At 47.8% G+C, this 18,119-nt stretch overlaps 3 protein-coding genes and 1 pseudogene across 3 annotated transcripts; 1 reads left to right on the top strand and 3 right to left on the bottom strand.

Annotated features, from left to right (window-relative positions):
* Positions 1-291: 291 nt before the first annotated feature.
* Positions 292-3,024, top strand: LOC136522684 (pentatricopeptide repeat-containing protein At4g30700-like). The gene has a single exon (XM_066516494.1). It carries the CDS (start codon positions 301-303, stop codon positions 2,662-2,664), a length of 2,364 nt encoding a protein of 787 aa, XP_066372591.1. The 5' UTR covers positions 292-300; the 3' UTR covers positions 2,665-3,024.
* Positions 3,025-7,154: 4,130 nt separating this feature from the next.
* LOC136522089 (uncharacterized) lies at positions 7,155-9,637 on the bottom strand (annotated as a pseudogene).
* A 1,697-nt stretch (positions 9,638-11,334) lies between these two features.
* LOC136523590 (uncharacterized) lies at positions 11,335-12,809 on the bottom strand. Its single transcript, XM_066517220.1, has 2 exons — positions 12,266-12,809; positions 11,335-11,945 (listed from the first exon to the last, which is right to left on the bottom strand). Exons 1-2 carry the CDS (start codon positions 12,807-12,809, stop codon positions 11,335-11,337), a joined length of 1,155 nt encoding a protein of 384 aa, XP_066373317.1.
* Positions 12,810-13,966: 1,157 nt separating this feature from the next.
* On the bottom strand, positions 13,967-16,866 carry LOC136523589 (pentatricopeptide repeat-containing protein At2g03380, mitochondrial-like). The gene is made up of 2 exons (XM_066517219.1): positions 16,861-16,866; positions 13,967-16,762 (listed from the first exon to the last, which is right to left on the bottom strand). The coding sequence occupies exons 1-2, from the start codon at positions 16,864-16,866 to the stop codon at positions 14,621-14,623; spliced, it is 2,148 nt and encodes a 715-aa protein (XP_066373316.1). The 3' UTR covers positions 13,967-14,620.
* Positions 16,867-18,119: the final 1,253 nt, after the last annotated feature.

The raw sequence follows: 18,119 nt of genomic DNA, 5'->3' as shown, positions 1-18,119 counted from the left end.
TTATCTAGTTAGGGCAAAAAAAAATAAGCGTCTAAATACAAAAGAACCGTGATTTAAACTGTTCCATTGGGTCAATTACCTCACAATACTACGGGGCCCAAGTAGCCAAAACCCTCCAAAAATTAAGCCCAACTCATTCCATAAATACATTCGTTCGATTTGCCAAACAGTTCTCTGCCGTTCATCGCGGCCGTCCATATACGATCGAACGGCCATACTATATCCATTCGAACCCCACGATCAGCTACGGTCACCCGCGCCGCCCCGCCGCACGGCACGGCAGCGGCCACGGCCAGCGACATGCCTCCTCCCCGCCTCGTCCTCCCTCCGCCCGCCGGCGACCCCGGCGGCGGACTGCGGCGCTCGTACCTCCGCCTCGTCACGCTCTCCTCCACGCTCCGCCACCTCGACCAGCTCCTCGCAGTCTCGCTCACCTCCGGCCACTACGTGCTCGACCCGGCCCCAGCCACCGCGCTGCTGCTCCGCTACGCCTCCCTCCGCGCGCCGCCCCGCCACCTTCTCCGCCTCTTCCGCGCCTTCCCCCACCACGACCGGTTCCTCCGCAACGCGCTGCTCCGCTCCCTCCCGTCCCTCCGCCTGCACCTCCTCTTCCCGTCGCCGGACTCATTCTCCTTCGCCTTCGCCGCCACATCGCTCTCCTCTTCCTGTTCCTCCCGTGGGAACGACGCTGCTGCCGCACGCACGCTTCACGGGCTCTCCGTGGCCGCGGGGTACGCGGCGGACACGTTCGTGGCGTCGGCTCTGGCCAAGCTCTACTTCAAGCTGTCCAGAGGGGATGACGCACGCAAGGTGTTCGACGCGGCGCCGTCGCCCGACACTATCTTGTGGAACACGCTGCTGGCTGGGTTGTCTGGCTCGGAGGCCCTGGAGGCGTTCGTGCGGATGGTGGAGGCTGGGAGAGTGCGACCTGACTCAACCACCCTTGCATCCAGCCTACGGGCAGCAGCAGAGGAGTCACATATGGCAATGGGGAGGTGCGTCCATGGATATGGAGTAAAGTGCGGGTTGGCAGAGCATGAGCATGTTGTGACTGGGTTCATGTCGCTCTATTCAAAGTGCGGGGACATGGACTCTGCACGGGGTCTCTTTGATAGGATGGAAGATCCAGATCTGGTTGCCTACAATGCTTTGATCTCAGGCTACTCAGTCAATGGCATGGTTGAATCATCAGTGGAGCTGTTCAAAGAGTTGGCGACCTCAGGCTGGAGGCCAAACTCAAGCACGTTGGTTGCGGTGATACCGGTGTACAGTCCGTTTGGGCATGAGCTGCTTGCTCGGTGCTTACATGCGTTTATTGCCAAGGCCAGGTTGGATGCAGATGCTCTGGTGTCGACAGCACTGACCACTTTGTACTGTAGATTAAACGATATGGAGTCCGCGAGGAGCATTTTTGATGCAATGCCAGAGAAGACCATGGAATCATGGAATGCAATGATATCCGGGTATGCCCAGAATGGCTTGACGGAGATGGCAGCTGCACTTTTCCAGCTAATGCAGGAGCTCAATGTGCAGCCGAACCCCACCACCATTTCAAGCACTCTTTCAGCCTGTGCACAGCTTGGAGCTTTGTCTCTGGGGAAGTGGGTTCACAGGATCATCTCCAAGGAGAAACTTGAGCTCAATGTCTATGTCATGACAGCGCTCATTGACATGTATGCGAAATGTGGAAGCATTGCTGAAGCTCGGAGCATTTTTGACAGAATGGATAACAAGAACGTGGTCTCCTGGAATGCGATGATATCTGGATATGGCCTCCATGGCCAAGGTGCTGAAGCTTTGAAGCTCTACAAGGGTATGCTGGATGCATGCATTCTTCCGACAAGCTCCACCTTCCTGTCAGTCCTCTACGCATGCAGCCATGGAGGATTGGTTGACGAAGGGCATAAAGTTTTCCGTGTAATGACTAATGAGTACAGGATCAGCCCAGGTATCGAGCATTGCACATGTATGGTGGACCTCCTTGGCCGGGCAGGCAAGTTGAATGAAGCTTTGGATCTCATCTCTGAATTCCCTCAAAGTGCCATTGGACCTGGCGTGTGGGGGGCGCTGCTTAGCGCTTGCACGGTCCATAAGAATAGTGACCTAGCAAAATTGGCTTCCCAGAGGTTGTTCGAACTAGACTCAGAGAATGCAGGCTACTACGTGCTTCTATCTAATCTGTACACATCCAAGAAGCATTACTCTGAAGCAGCTGTGGTGAGGCAAGAGGCCAAGAACAGGAAGCTGGTGAAAACACCAGGGTGTACTCTCATTGAGATAGGCGACAAGCCTCATGTCTTCATGGCTAGTGACCGTTTTCACCCACAGTCAGAGGCCATCTACTCATACTTAGAGAAGTTAACCGCAAAGATGATCGAAGCTGGGTACCAACCTGTGACAGAGGCTGCATTGTACGATGTTGAGGAGGAAGAGAAGGAGCACATGGTGAAGGTGCATAGCGAGAAGTTGGCCATCGCCTTTGGGCTCCTCAGTACAGAGCCGGGGACAGAGATCAGGATCATCAAGAACCTTAGGGTGTGCCTGGACTGCCATAACGCTACCAAGTTCATGTCCAAAGTGACACAGAGGTTGATTGTAGTTAGGGATGCATCGAGGTTTCACCATTTCAGAGATGGGGTTTGCTCCTGTGGTGATTACTGGTGATTCACAACAGATAACTTAGATTCTTTATTTTTTTTTTTTAAAACTAATTGTCCATGAAGCACATCTCATTGTGCTCAAGGGTTGAATCTTAAGAACAGGGCGTCATTTCCATTTAGCTGCCGGGAGCTGCCAGAACATACTGATAACCAACAGTCAATTTCAGACTTCCTCTGCAGGGACAGTTTTTAGTAATTCAAGCTACAATTTCACTGGATCATAGAAAGTTATACCGACCTATGGTCGAAATGTTGATGCCGCCAACAAAGACATCGTGCTGAAGCAATAAGACACAGCATATTGTAGATTGAATCAATTGTCAATTGGCCAAAGATGTCGAGTACAGAACGATACATAGTTTTGCCAAACAAGATAACGGAAGGAGCTGTAGTGCTGTACAGACTACCTAGAATCACTAGAAGCTAAGGCAAATTTATCAGTTGTTTGCTTTGATGCCAAGGCATTATCACATCAATTTTTTAACGTTAATGGAGGGGTAAAGTACAATATCCCAGCATTGTTTGTATACTTTGTATTCGGTTATGAACAACATCCTAGCATTTTTAACCAATGTTTTAAAGACGGTAAGGCGAGGCGAGGCGAGCGACCCCCCTTCCAGTCGCCTAGGCGACGCCATACAGACAATTTAATATATAATACCAATAAAAATTTAGATGCCAATCCAACCTTAATATAGCCAATTATAAGCATAATATGTAGTGCTATTAGAGTTCTAGGGCACCACATAAAGTAGCAAGTAGCAAATATGAAATGTTTCATCTCTTAGTAGCCATAAACTAGTCTCTAATGGCATATATAACTTAATTAGTAGTGCTGCTAGTGCAACACATACTTAATTAGTAGTGCTGTATTAGCTTACAAAAGAGGAAATCTTTAATCTCTAATCTCTCAAGTCTCAGTAGCCATCATCAAACTCTCCAGCAACGTTGGCTGCCTCATTGTCTTCTCCAATTTCATTGGCATCATTTGGATCATCCTCACAATCTGTCACATCTGCATCATCAAATGGATCTGGGTTTTCTTCATTGTCTGAACCCAACTCAGCTTCATCCACCATAGGTGTAGAATTTCTTGCACGCCTGTGGGTTGCTCTTGGAAAGTTCCGGCCTTGGAGTGATTGTGATGCTCCAACAACTTCATCAACAAGGTTTCAAGTAAGGTCACACTCACACCCACGAGCACCTTGAGGGGGTACATGCAATGAGTCAACCCACTCATTGTTCCAATCAAAGTCCTCAATAACCAAAGGATCAAAGTTTTTTCCCTTGTTCTGGCGTAACTTTTGAAACCTAAATTTCATCTTCCGGTTGTAGGAAACAAAGACAATAGAATTCAGCCTCTTATGCAACAATCGGTTCCTTCTCTTTGTGTGGATCTACAAAACCAGAAACACAATTGCAACCAAAAAATGAATAAACTGCTTGCTGAAATATTGGTAAGGGAAGCAAGCAAATGAGGAAATACTCACAAATTCAAATTTGCTCCAATTTCGCTCACAGCCAGATGATGAAGCACAAAGACTAACCACACGTCTTGCAAACCTTTGTAGCTCAATAGCACGGCCACCAAAGGAACGCCACCAATCAAGTAGAGCAAACAAATGAAATAATATGTTAGGAGCTAGGACCAAAAATGCTAGCTGGAATCAAATTGATGTGATGCACACTTGCTGAAATTAAAATGGAAATGAAACACTTATGAGGACTCATTGACTCAAGGTTTTGAATGGCCATCTTATTTGAAAATGCATCTCCTCTAAGATATTCATAATCCATGGCTTGAGCATTGATCTTGCTTCTAGTTTCCTCATCCTCCACTATTCTTAAAAGCACATCAAGAAAGCAACCTCTTAGCTGTCCAACAGTTGCATCATCATCCTTTTTTAGGAGAGGATGTAGCTTCCCTGGGTTCAAGTACAGTGCAGCCCCATACAATGGATGATCCATTTGTTTCTCCCAACATCGCTCAATTATTCCCATAATCTTCTTGAGCAAAGATTTCTTGGATTGGATAGCAAAGCTTTGATTGATCCTCTCCTTTGCATGGTGAAGGGACCGTGACGCCTAAGAGGGGGGGGGGGTGAATTAGGCAACTTAAAATTCTAACTCTAAACTATGACCTTTTTTTCTAACCCTAGTAAAACCTATGCAATTGATAAGCTATCTAGATGTGTGACTATAGTTTTGCTAGTGTGTTGCTATCTCTACCACAAACGTAGTAAAGTAATCAATGTAAATGCAGAAGCTAAAGAGCAAGGTAGAGATATGCAAACTCCCGTCGATGACTCCGGTATTTTTACCGAGATATCGAGAAGCGCACAAGCTTCCCCCTAGTCCTCGTTGGAGCCCCTCGTAAGGAATCCCTCGCAAGGGCCAAGCTCCCGGTCGGGTGACTCCGTGAATAGCCTCGGGCCTTCCCCACGCGCAAGTGGGTCTCCGATGTGCCTCTCGGCAAGCCTCTCCTGGATGCTCCCCGCCGTCTTCACTATCAAGCTTCCGGCCGAAACGCCGCGGGCCTTGTTCCCTCCGGTACACGGTGGCGGCCATACCACAAACGCAGTTGGTGTGATCTCGCAAGACTTCAAGCCCCTCCGATGTACAACACTTGTGCTCGCAAGCACGGGGTGGCAAGAGGTATACAAACCTCACTAAACACTAGGCATACACCTAGAACAAGCGCATAAGCGGTGGTCTAATCAACCTAAGCACTTCACAAAGCACTTATACTAATCATCTAATAAAACACTAAGCACTATGCATGTGGAGATCACTAAAATGGTGTATCAACACCCTTGGTATGTTTCCTCAGCTCCACACACTCAAATGGCCGGTTGGGGGTTGTATTTATAAGCCCCACTGAGAAAGTAGCCGTTGGGGTCGAATTCCCGCGAAACTGCTACTGACCGGACGCTGAATCGTCCTGATCGGACGCGTCCGGTCGTCCCGACCGTTGAGCCAGCAATATACTGATCGGACGCTGGCCAGCGTCCGGTCGCCTGCCACCGGACGCGTCTGGTCGCAGAAATGCCGCTCTGGAACCTTATTGTAATCGATCGGACGCTGCTGTTCTGCGTCCGGTCGGTTGCCGCCAGCGTCCGGTCAGGGATTCGGTCGCCTGTCTGCCAAGCCACTTGCCCAGCGTCTGGTCGCAGCGTCCGATTGCTTGTCCAGCGTCCGGTCCTGCATTCGGTCACCATAGTGAGCTCATTTCTTTGCGATCTTGCGTACGGCTTGGTTCCAATCTTCATGCTTGGACTCTGCTTGATCTCTTGGGTCTTCTCTTGTGCTCCTAAGGTCTTGCTTGAGGTGTTGATCATCGGATCATCACGTCGCCTTCGTCCAAGTCACGTCTTGCACCCTATTGAACTACAAAACAAACACTTGCAAATTTATTAGTCCAATTTGGTTGTGTTGGTCATCAAACACCAAAATCCAAAGTAAATGGGCCAAGGGTCCATTTTCCTTACACATGGTTGTCGACAGAATATGCTCGGCAGTCCACCGAGGGGTATCCCGCGATGGTAGATTTATCGGTGGGGATGCGCGTAATCAGGAACCAGATGGTGACACAAAGCGCAGAGACAGCGATTTAGACAGGTTTGGGCCGTCTGATCGACGTAATACCCTACGTCCTGTGTCTTTGGTGTATTGTATTGAATACATGATGTCGAGTAGAGGACCCCTGCCTCTCCTTATATACTCTGGAGGGGCAGGGTTACAAGTAAATTATCCTATTTGGTACTATACAATGTCTTGCGGTGCACGCTGAGTAGCGCCGTGCACGCCTTGATCTTGTGGGCCGGGCCACCTCCGATGGTGTGGCCCATGTCTTGGGGGCCATACCCCCACAATGGTTCATTAGAGCTTGAACCTCCGGCATTGCTGGCTTCTCATCTCCATCAACCACCCTAAGCACAATAAGGAATGGGGCTGAAGCTCTAAGGCAATCTTCCACTGAATTCCAAAACTGCGTAGAGAGCACAATGTCATGCACATCTAGACTGGCCTTAGTTTTTGCCAATTTGTTCCCAGTCCATGCTTCGCTAACCATTAAAGACTTCAAAGCATCCTTGTGCTTGTACAAGCTCTTCAAAGTAAAAAAAGCCGTTGCAAAACGTGTGGCTGCTGGCCTCACAAGGTCAGCCCCACCTGTTTTCTCCCTCATGGCCAATGTTTTTGAGGCGCCGCGGCGAGGCGCGGCGCCCGACCCCCTTCACAACGCCTAGGCGTTTATGGCGGACGCCTAGGCGACGCCATACACACGTTGTAAGGCGCCGTAAGCTAGAGTTTTATATAGTAAGTGCAGCACATACATACCTGGTTTGTTCCCAATTCTGGAGCCCAGGTTCCTTTCTTCCCTTTCCAAAAGCTCTTCTCCCATGTAGCATCCATCCCCCTTGAAGCAAACTACATGACAATTCCAAAATTCAGCAATCTATGACATGAAGAAATGTAAATAAACATGTTACATTGTTACCAGCTGCTGAGAATTAAATAAGAAACAATACACAAGAGGCAATACAACAAATTAGCAAGCATTAGTGGCTTAGTGCATTAGTTCATGCATGAGCATGACAAATGACATCATAGTTTGTCTCTAATAGTCCACAAACTTAGAGACTGAAAGTCTGAAGTACTGGACTCTAAAGCATTCTAATTACTAGTCAACTACACCAAAGCCATACAACATGAGTGCAGGACAAGGGTGTAGGACACAAAAGGGCTGAGTGCAAATCTCTGTTTCAGCACTCAAAATCCATCATCAAACTCATCAAGATCAGCAGCGTCGTCTTGATCAGTAGCAGGAACATTGCCAGCTTCTTCACACTCGCTCACTTCTGCATCATCATGTGGGTCTTCAACTTCGTCTTCCTCTTCGCCATCTTCAGCAGCAGCAGCAGCAGGAACATTTCTGGAGCGTCTATAATACTGAACAGGAGCAGCAGCTCTCCTAGGAAGGTTACGACCCTGCAGCGCTTGTGATGCACCGATGGCTTCATCAACATGCTGCCATGTGAGGTCATCAACAGCATCAGACCCTCGAGCACCCGGAACAGGCACATGCAATGAATCAGCCCATTCATTGTCCCAATCGAACTCCTCAATGACCAAGGGGTCATATTTCTTGCCTGCCTTCTCACGCCTAAGCTGAAACCTTGTTCTCATCTTCCGATTGTATGAAACAAAGACAATATCATTCAATCTCTTGTGCAGCAGCCTATTCCTTTTCTTTGTATGCATCTACAAAAAAATCAGATGGGAAGCAAAACAAAAAATCAGATTGTATGCATCTAAATATAAACTGTTAGTCACAACTCACAAGGATACTCACATGACTGAAGGTACTCCAACATCTCTCACATCCTGAGGATGAAGCACAAAGACTAACTATACGCTTAGCAAGTCTTTGTAGTTCAATGGCTCGGCCACCATAAGAACGCCACCAATCAACTGGATGAAAAGGACAACACATATTAGGTGTTTGGAATGCAATTAAGTTGCTGAAATTTACAAGCTGAGATAAACAGCACTTACGAGGATTCATTTTGTCATAGCTTTCCTTTGCCATTTTGTTTGAGAAGGCTTCTCCACGTTGCTCTTCATACTCAATGGCCTGCCTATTGATCTTCATTTGTGTTTCCACATCTGGTATCATTCTTCCAAGCACTTCAATAAAACAACCTCTTAGCTGCCCAACAGTGACATCATCATTAGCTTTTATCAGAGGAAAAATTTTTCCGGGTTCAAATATAGTGCAGCCCCATACAATGGATGGTCCATTTGTTTCACCCAACGCCTCTCAATAATTTCCATGATCTTCTTGAGTAGGCCATCCTTGGTTGGTATATTGAAGCTTTGCTTTATCCTCTCTTTTGCATGATTCATTAGAGCCCATACCTCTGGCATTGCAGGCTTCTCATCACCATCAACAGCCCTCAAAACAATTAAGAGTGGGGCTGAAGCTCTTAGGCAATCTTCTACTGAGTTCCAAAACTCAGTAGATAGCACAATGTCTTGCACTTGTTGACCTGCTGCAGTTGTACACAAGTTGTTCCCAGTCCATGCTTCACTAACAAACAAGCTCTTCAAGGCATCCTTGTTCTTGTACAAACTCTTCAATGTCAGAAATGATGTGGCAAATCGAGTCTTTGCTGTCCTAACAAGATCAGTCCCACCTGTTTGAGCCCTCATTGCACTAAGAAGCCTTCCATGCCTATAAATGAAGTTGGTGACACGCTTAGCACGTGCAATAGGTTTCTTGAATGCCTTCAAGTTCCCAGTTTCTTCCAATATCAGATCCAAGCAATGTGCAGCACAAGGACTCCAAAACAGTGTGGGAATCCTATCCATCAAGATCTTACCAGCAGCCTTATAGTTAGCGCCATTGTCGGTCACAACTTGAACAACATTGTCCCTTCCAATGTCCTCAATCTTCTCCTATAACAAATCAGCTAGCATTGTTGCACTATGAACTTCACTTAATGCATCAACTGACTCCAGAAAGTACGTTCCCTCAGGGCTGTTCACAAGAAAATTAATCAGGTGGCGCCCTCTCATATCAGTCCATCCATCTGACATTAGTGTACAACCATATTGCTTCCAGGCCTGCTCATGGTCCTTCCTCATGTCACTTGTCACCTTAACACATTCTTGGAGCAAAGGGTCACCAAGCTGCTGGTTAGTTGGAGGCTTGTACCCTGAACCATATTGGGCTGTTGCCTCACAAGCAATTTCAAATTGCCTTGATTTTGCTGCATTAAAGGCTACACCACACTCCATGAACCACAGTGCCCATTGCATATCCACATATTGCTTCTCCTCCTTAGTCTTTGTGCTGGACTCAATGGTGGGCTGAAAGTCCTTTGCACGCCTTTGATCTACTATCTGTTCAGGTGTTCTTCTAAGCATACCAACAACTGACTTTGTTGCATTGGTCTTTGGTGTCTTCGGTGTAGAATTGACACTGCTAGCTGTTGAAGCCTTGAATTGGAAGATAGCATGCCTTTTCTTAGTGGCTGTCCCAGAACTTGGTTTTTTTGCAGCCACTTTTGGTGTGGCATTTGCTGCTGCTGCTGCTTGTACATCTGCAGCTGCTACCTCCACAATTTCATCTTCTGGTTCCCCATCCTCCTCAATACCATCCAAGTACAAAGGCCTTCTTCTCTTCTTTTGCAAGTAAGCTTCCATCTCTTTCCTGATTTCAGTGCTAACTTTTGGACAAAGGATAATATCTCCATATCCACCAGCCAAATGTTGCTTGAACCTCTTTATGCCTCCTGAACCCTCATGTCCACACAGGATACATGTCACCCAGTCTCTCCTAGCAGGGTCCTGCCAGTAGCCATATTTCCAGCCTGGATCATTGGACTTTGCTTTCCTTGCTGGATCAGTCTTGGGATCATACTCAGGTACTTCAACTGTGCTTGCCATGTTGCTGGATGCTACATAAAAGAAAGCAAGAGCCTTATGTAGTGCAGCATTCAGTTTTCACACTGTCATTCAGTTTGCACACATGGAAGCAACATGGAAGCAGCCATTTTCAGACTGGTCACAGCTTGCACACTGAATGTTTCAGGCTATCAGTTCAGTAGTTCAAAGCAAAAAAATTCAAGATAGAGAGCTGTTTCAGGCTATCAGTTCAGTAGTTCAAAGCAACATGGAAGCAAAAAATTAAAACCATGATAATCAAGATAGAGAGCTGTTTCAGGCTAAGCAAAAGCAGTCACAACAAAAATTCATCAACATTGGACTATAAATCACCCTTCTAGTAGTTCAAAGCATCAGTTATACCAGGCGGAGGCAGAGCAGGTTCAGAGCAGAGCAGACAGCAGACAGCTATAACAATATCATTGCAGGTTCAGAGCAGAGCACGAGGAGGCAGAGCAGGTTCAGACTTCAGAGCAGACAGCAGAGGAGCACGAGTGGAGGCGGGGGAGAAGCAGAGCAGACAACAGACAAGCAGAGCAGACAAGCAGGGAGCAGAGTGGAGGCGGGGGACATACCAGGCGGAAGAGCCCGACGGAGGAGCAGTCAAGCGGAGATGCAGGGGCGGACGGCCAGGTGGAAGGGCCCGACAGGCTCCACGGCAGGGGCGGACGGCCAAGCGGAGAAGCAGCTGCCGACTGCGGACGGCCGGCGGACTGGAGACTGCGGACGGCCGGCGGACTGGAGACTGCGGACGGGGCAGACGGAGGCAGAGTCGACGGAGGTGCGGACGGAGGCAGAGGCAGTGGCAAGCAGCGACGTGCGATGCACGGCTGCCTCCGCAGCAGGGACGGACGGCCGGTGGACTGGAGCAGAGGAGCAGCCAAGCGGAGCTCGAGGTAAGCCCACCGCCTTCTCTCTTCCTCTCCCCTCGCCCGCACTCGCGGCGCGCGGTCGATTTCCCGCGCGTAGGTCCTATCTGGGCGGCCGCGTGCTCGATTTCCCGCGTCTGTTGCTTTTCGCGCGGGCGCGCGGACGATTTCCTGCAGGGCCGCGGTCTTTTGGCGCCCTTCCCCCACGAGTAGGCATACGGCGTCCGCGGCGCGGCTGTTGGCGTCCGCCCGACGCCTTTCTACACCTGGGCGACGCCTAATACGATTAGGCGGACGCCATACCATTGCAGGTTGTGGCGCCCCCGACGCCCAGCACCTCTGCCACGCCTTGTCGCCTAGGCGACGCCTAGGCGACGCTTAGGCGACGCCTCAAAAACATTGCTCATGGCACTAAGGATCCTCCCATGCCTATAGATGAAAGTTGTCACACGCCTTGCAAGTGTAATAGGTTTCTTGAATTCTGACAAGTTCCCTATATCTTCTAACATGAGATCCAAGCAATGCGCAGCACATGGACTCCAAAATATTGTAGGAATCCTATCCATGAGAATCTTGACTGCAGCCTTGAAGTTAGCACCATTATCTGTGACAACTTGAACAACCTTGTCCTTCCCAATCTCCTCAACCTTCTTCTCTAGCAAACCAGCAAGCATGTATGCATCATGTACTTCACTTGATGCATCAATGGACTCCAAGAAGTAAGCCCCCTCTGGGCTGTTTACAAGGAAGTTAATTAAGTGGCGTCCCCTCCTATCAGACCATCCATTAGACATGAGTGTGCAGCCATAATGTTTCCATGCTCTCTCATGCTCCTCTCTCATGGTACTTGTTGACTTCACTGCTTCTTGAAGTAATGGACCCCCAAGTTGATATGGTGTTGGAGGCTTGTACCCTGAACCATATTGTGCTGTGGCCTCAACTGCAATATGAAATTTCCTTGCTACTGCTGCATTAAAAGGTATGCCACATTCATAGAAGAGCAAGGCCCATTGTGTATTCACATAATGCTTCTCTTCCTTGGTTTTTGTACTGGACACAATTGTGGGCTGATAAGACCCTGAAAGTCTCTCATCTACTATCTCTTCTGGTGTTTTTCGAAGCATCTCAACTACAGATTTGTTTGCCTTTCCCTCTAGTTTAGGTCCCGTTTGTTTCGGCTCCTGCTTCCACCGGCAACAGACTGTTCATGGAGCCGTTTCTCTCTCCCCTACACTGTAGCTACACTGTTCACTAAAGTCATTTTCTCTCTCCTACTGTTTGTCTCACTGTTCACGGAGCACTGTTCACAGAGCCGGCGGAGCTCGTTTCTCTGGCTCCGGCTACAGTGCATGAACAGGACAGAGCCGGAGCACGCAGGAGCGCTGCCAAAGAGGACCTTAGTCTTGTTGCCAACAACCATGAATTGTAAGGATGCTTGCCTCTTTTTTGCTGCTGTCCCTGAACTAGGCTGTACCGCAGCAACAGCCTCATTTGCAGGAGCCTCATTTGCTGCCACCTCCACCACCTCATCATCTAGAACCAATGGTCTTTTCCTCTTGTTTGCATCAAAGTAAGCTGCCATCTCCCTCCTAACTTCAGTGCTCACACTTGAACATAGTTTTGCATCTCCATAATCTCCTGCTAAATGTTGCTTCAACCTTTTAATCCCTCCACGAACTGAGCCGCCACATAAGGTGCATGCCACCTCATCTTTGTTTTGTAGGTTCGTCCAATAGCCAAACCTCCACGCTGGATCTTTTGACCTTTGCGGCTTCCGGGCTGGATCATTCTTGGGATCATATCCGCTGACGATTGATGGTGGACTTGACATGGTTCCTACTGCATAATTTTTATAAACCAAATGAGTTCAGAGTTTAGACTTCAGAAAATGGCAAAGTGTAGGAATCAGTAAACTACCAATTTAATTATGTACTAGCAGTCTAGCACAGAGCACAAACAGAGCAGCTGCAGCTAAAACAGAGCACAGAGCAAGAGCACCCTCCAGCCTAATAAACAAATCAAATTAGCATAAAAAGCAGCGCAATTAGCATATAAAACAGAGCAACAACAACTAATGTACTGCTCCATTTAGCATCTATAAATCAAAGCACAAGTAGACGAAGCAAACAACTGTACCCATGTGCTATCTGCTCTGAGCAGGGGACAGCCGCATGCAAGCTTTGGCCTTCTAAAAGCAAACAAAGCAGGGGACAGCAGCACATGCCACATGCAAGCTTTGGACCTTTTTAAGAGAAAAAGCAAACAAAGCAGAGGACAGTAGCACATGCCACATGCAAGCTTTGGACCTTTTTAAGAGAAACAGAGAGAGAGAGAGAGAGAGGAGGTGAGGGATACCTGGTCCAGTGGAGGGGTGGCCTGAAGGCTGAGCGGAGCTGGGCACCGGTGAAGCCAACCTGGGTCCGTAGAAGAAGCTGGTCGTCTTGGCCCTCCTGGTTTGTGCGGACGGACGCACGGGTCCGCACAGAGGAAGTGGAAGACGGGCAAGCGGACGCGCGCGGGAGGACTCGCGGCTCTGAGCGGACTTCCTAGCGGATGCGCACGAGAGGACGAGCGGGACCTGGGCGCCAGTGGGGAAGAAACTCCAGCAGGGTCTGCCTCTCCCTCTCTCTTCTCAATCCCCAATCTCTCACAATCCCTCACTATTCCCGCGCAATTTCCTCTACGCGCGCGCGCAGGAAACGACGGAAGGCGGGAGAAGTCCCGCGCGGGAGCGATTTCCCGCCCTAGGTCCCTTCCCTTTCCCGCGCGCGGCTGCACACGAGTATGGCGACTGCCTCAGGCCGGTTGGCGACGCCCCAGACGCCTAACGCGAAAGGAGGACGCCTTAGACGCCGAGGCGGACGCCATATGGCTCCTGGCTAGGCGACCCCCGACGCCCAGACATTTTCGTCGCCTGGCGCCTTTAAAACATTGTTTTTAACTTTATCAGACCAAATCAAGCTATACAACATGAGTACTAATCTTTGATAACATTATGAACAAAAAGATTAAGTAATTTGGGTCACGAAGAATCAAGAGACAAGTGATAAACATGCTTCGTCAAATGTCCAAGTAAGAAAAAGAAATAACTTCAAACTACTTTGGGTGTTGTTCCTACCTAATTACAGAATGCCAGTGTCTGGCTGCGAGCTCAACCTAGATGGCGTTCAGGGTGTGACTGGGACATTCCAGTATCCTCTGTAGGTCACTGAAGGTTCTTAGCAAGGACACATGAGCATAGCCTCACGCATAGAACATCGGTAGCCTTGTGAATTGCGATTATGGCCAGCTCAAGATAAACAAGTCTAGCACAGTCTAATTCACCACAACTTCACCATAAACAATGTTGCAAAATGAAGACTGAAATGCTGTGCCAATTGGAAGCACTTAGAATAGCCTATCTGTTTGCTGCACCTCCTCAAGAATCATGCTAAGAACGAACAATCTGATTGCTGCAACTGGATATAAAACTCCAGAGATAGTGTTACTACTTCTATCTTAATCTCGCTCGGCCTCCTTGGCTGCTTTCACTTTCTACTACCATAACAAATCGGCACATAAAAAATTCTACACAACCTGTTTCCACTGCCATACTGTATGGCCCATACGATGTGAAAAGGAGAAACTTTCTGTTCTGTCCAGTCATCCATTTTCACGACCAACGGAGCTGCACCCAGGTAACTTGACTAGTCCTTTTTCCTGCATCCATCTCCGGATAGCTAGAGATTTGTCCCACATTCCATTCGAGGTATACAGGTTTGATATCAGCACATATAAATCTGGTCTTTCAGGATGAAGCACCATCATCCTCTTGATAGCTTCTTCTCCAAACTGTAACCTTGAATGGAGCTCGCATCCATGGAGAAAAGCTCCCCAGACACTAGTGTCTGCTTGCATTGGCATATTATCTATACACTCCAATGCCTCCTCTAGATTTCCTGCACGGGCTAGCACATCGACCATACAAGCATAATGTTTCATGGAAGGTATGATGTTGAAATGTTGTGCCATGCTATCAAAATACCTCTTCGCTGCAGTAACCATCCCAGTATGGCTGCAAGTGGATAAGATGCTTGTGAATGCTACATCATTTGGGTGGACACCATCTTTCAGCATTTCACCGAAAAGATCAATGGAACCTGCAGAATCGCCTTGCATTCCATAACCACCAATCATAGCACACCAAGTCACAGAATTACGGTCATTCATCTCATTGAACACCCTACGAGCAGATGGGAGATCGCCACACTTGTTGTACATATTCAGCAGAGCAGTGCTGACATAAATATTGGACAGAAATGCATGTTTAACAGCATAACCATGGAAGGATTTACCAATAAGTAGATCACCCAGACAAACAGAAGCTGATAGGGCATTCACCACAGAGATGGCGTCAGGTGAAGGGCCCTTCAGACTCATTTGTTTGAAGAGCATCAAAGCATCATTGCACATGTTATTCTCAGCATAACCTGATAACATTGAATTCCACGCAACAACATCCTTGTTTGAAATTCTTCCAAATATGCAATTGGCCTCTGACACAGCTTGACACTTCACGTACATGTCAACTAACGCATTCACCACCACAGTGTACTCAACCAGACCTAACTTAACAGCTATCCCATGAATACACCTTCCTAGAGACAAGTCACGTAATTGAGCAGAAGCTGAAAGAACGGTTGCTGTGGTAACTGAATTTGGAACAATGTTTGCAAACTTCTGGTCAAGAAACAGCCGTAATGCATCAAGAGGGTTCCCGTTCTGTGTGTACCCCACAATCATCGTCGTCCAAAGAACAAGGTCAATGTAGCTGAGCTCATCAAACACAGACTGAGCATCCTCTAGCTCCCCACACTTGACATACATATCCAGCAAGGCTGCACTGATAAATGAGTTAGACATTAAGCCTCGTTTGATCACTGATCCATGCATCCACCTCCCTTGGTGCAGACCAATGAGTGCAGAACAAGCAGTGATAACGGTTGCTATGGTGTACTCACTGGGAGGCACATTGTCCTGCCTCATCTTGTTGAACAGAAGGAGTCCATCTACAGCAAAACCATTCTGGACGCACCCGCTGAGCATTGAGGTCCACGACACCACATTTCGTCCGGGAATTCTCTCGAACACCTTCCGGGCGCACTCCAAGTCCCCGGCTTTTGCGTACATGTCAACCAAGCTGTTCAACACGAAGCCGTCCGCGCCGCCGGCTTTGACGCCGTCGCAGTGCAGCCTCCTACCGTACCCGTACTCCGCGGACCTGATGCAGGCCTTGAGCGCGAGCGACAGCACGAAGTCGTCCTGCGCCTCGGGGCAGGGGCGCCGCCGCCGCATGTCCTGGTGCAGCGCGACAGCTTCTGTGTGGCGCTCCGTTTGAACTAGACACCGGAGCATGACCCCGTAGGTGTACGCGTCCGGGCGTGGGGTGCCGTCGAACACCATCCGCGCGGAGGCGAGGTCGCCCAGTGCCGCATAGCAGCTGAGCAGCTTGGTCCTTGCGCGGAGGCTGCCAAGGAGGAGGCCCTGCGGGTGTGTGAGGAGGAGCGCGTGGAGGACGCGGAGGGAGGAAAGGGTGCCGCATGAGGGGAGAAGACGTAGGAGATCGCCGGCGGAGAGTAGACGCGCCAGGTCTTCGACGCAGAGCGCGCGTCGGCGTGGGCGGTTGGCTGTGGCAGAGACAAACAGTGCGTGGGTTGGGTATATGCATAATTGGGTTGCCTTCTCTGCATTTTGGCCGTTTTGGCCCCATCGGTTTAGCAGATAGCCGTGTGGGATTCTCTCAGGCTGTCCAAACGCGCAGAGAATTGAGATGTTTTTTTTTTCAATATATATTTATTTTATTAATTATTAATATAACAAAAAAATATCTCTATAAATATTACCTCCATTCTAAATTATAAATCATTTACCAGTGTAATAAATAGCTTGTTAGGGACATTTAGCGGTAGAGTTCTCCTCTTGCCAAGACTTGGTTATAGCGGGCTAAAACAACTAAATTGAACTAGAATACAAATAGTGACTTTATTACTATCTAAAACAGCTATAGCCCTGTAGCGGTACCATACCCGAGTTATTACCTTGGTTTTTACCATATATTTAGACAACGTAAATCTAGATATATAGCAAAAGTTATTCTATATCTATACCTAATAATAAAGAGGTAAAATTATTTTTTTGGTCCATATATATTTTTGTCCATCTCCCTCTGATTACCAAACAATGGAGAGCTCTTTCCGTCCGAACTTATATATATAACACATGCTTATACATATTGAAGTAATCTGAATATGAATCCTAATCCAAATAGATTCCTTTATAAGTAGTGAATAGGAATCCTAATCGAGATAGAAAATAATTTCTCTATTTCTCTTCTCTTCTGCCTTTATTTTCTTTCCCGTTTTTTTCCAAAAACGCTCAGACTTTCCTGTTTTTTTTTTTTTGCCTTAGAGATAGTCCGTCACGAACGCAAGGGCATCAGGCTTTCCCTGTTTCCATATATTTTGTTGATTTATATTTTTTAGTTCCGGATAGAGTCTTTTCCTGTTTTGATGTATTTTTATATTTCTGTTTTTTTCAAGTTACGTCTTTCTTTTTTCAGTTCCGTTTAGAGTCTTTTTCTTATTTCGATGTCTTTTTTTTTATCCGTTTCTTCCTGTTCCGGTTAGAGTCCATCAGCCATGAAATTTATTCCGTTTAGAGTTCTTTTTCTGTTTTGATGTCTTTTTTATTTCTGTTTTTTCCAAGTCCGATTAGAGTCCATTGGCGATGATCTTTTTTTTTTAAATATTAAAGAGCCAGAACTTCGGCCATCAAATTTTTTTGTTCGGCCTACCGCTTTAATCCTCCGCTCCATTCCGCAGTCGTGATGATATACCAAGGGCCTCATCTCCAACGTGGACTCCCATATACGAATCCAATAGGACAAATCGAATACTATACAACTACTCAATAAATTGAATACAAATTAGGTTAAATTGGATACCAATTAAACCATATACACAAGGCACCATATCGGCGCAGGCGAGGCGGCGCGAAAAGATTTGAGGTCGGAACGAGAACGATGATGGCACGAGGTGCGAAGACGACGGCGAGGTCAAGCAACGGTGACGCGACCTGACGAGACGACGTCGTGACTCGTAAG

Source organism: Miscanthus floridulus, chromosome 18 (genome assembly GCF_019320115.1).
Source record: "Miscanthus floridulus cultivar M001 chromosome 18, ASM1932011v1, whole genome shotgun sequence".
Taxonomy (NCBI): Eukaryota; Viridiplantae; Streptophyta; class Magnoliopsida; order Poales; family Poaceae; genus Miscanthus; species Miscanthus floridulus.
This window is presented reverse-complemented; position numbering and strand designations above follow the sequence as displayed.

Excerpts from the sequence above, each read along its gene's own strand:
- LOC136522684 (XM_066516494.1), top strand. The coding sequence starts at position 301 with ATGCCTCCTCCCCGCCTCGTCCTCCCTCCGCCCGCCGGCGACCCCGGC.
- LOC136523590 (XM_066517220.1), bottom strand. The coding sequence starts at position 12,809 with ATGTCAAGTCCACCATCAATCGTCAGCGGATATGATCCCAAGAATGAT. Across the intron at positions 11,946-12,265 it reads TGAACAGTGCTCCGTGAACA|CAGTAGCAAGGAAATTTCAT; the intron begins GTGAGACAAACA and ends CTTTTAATGCAG.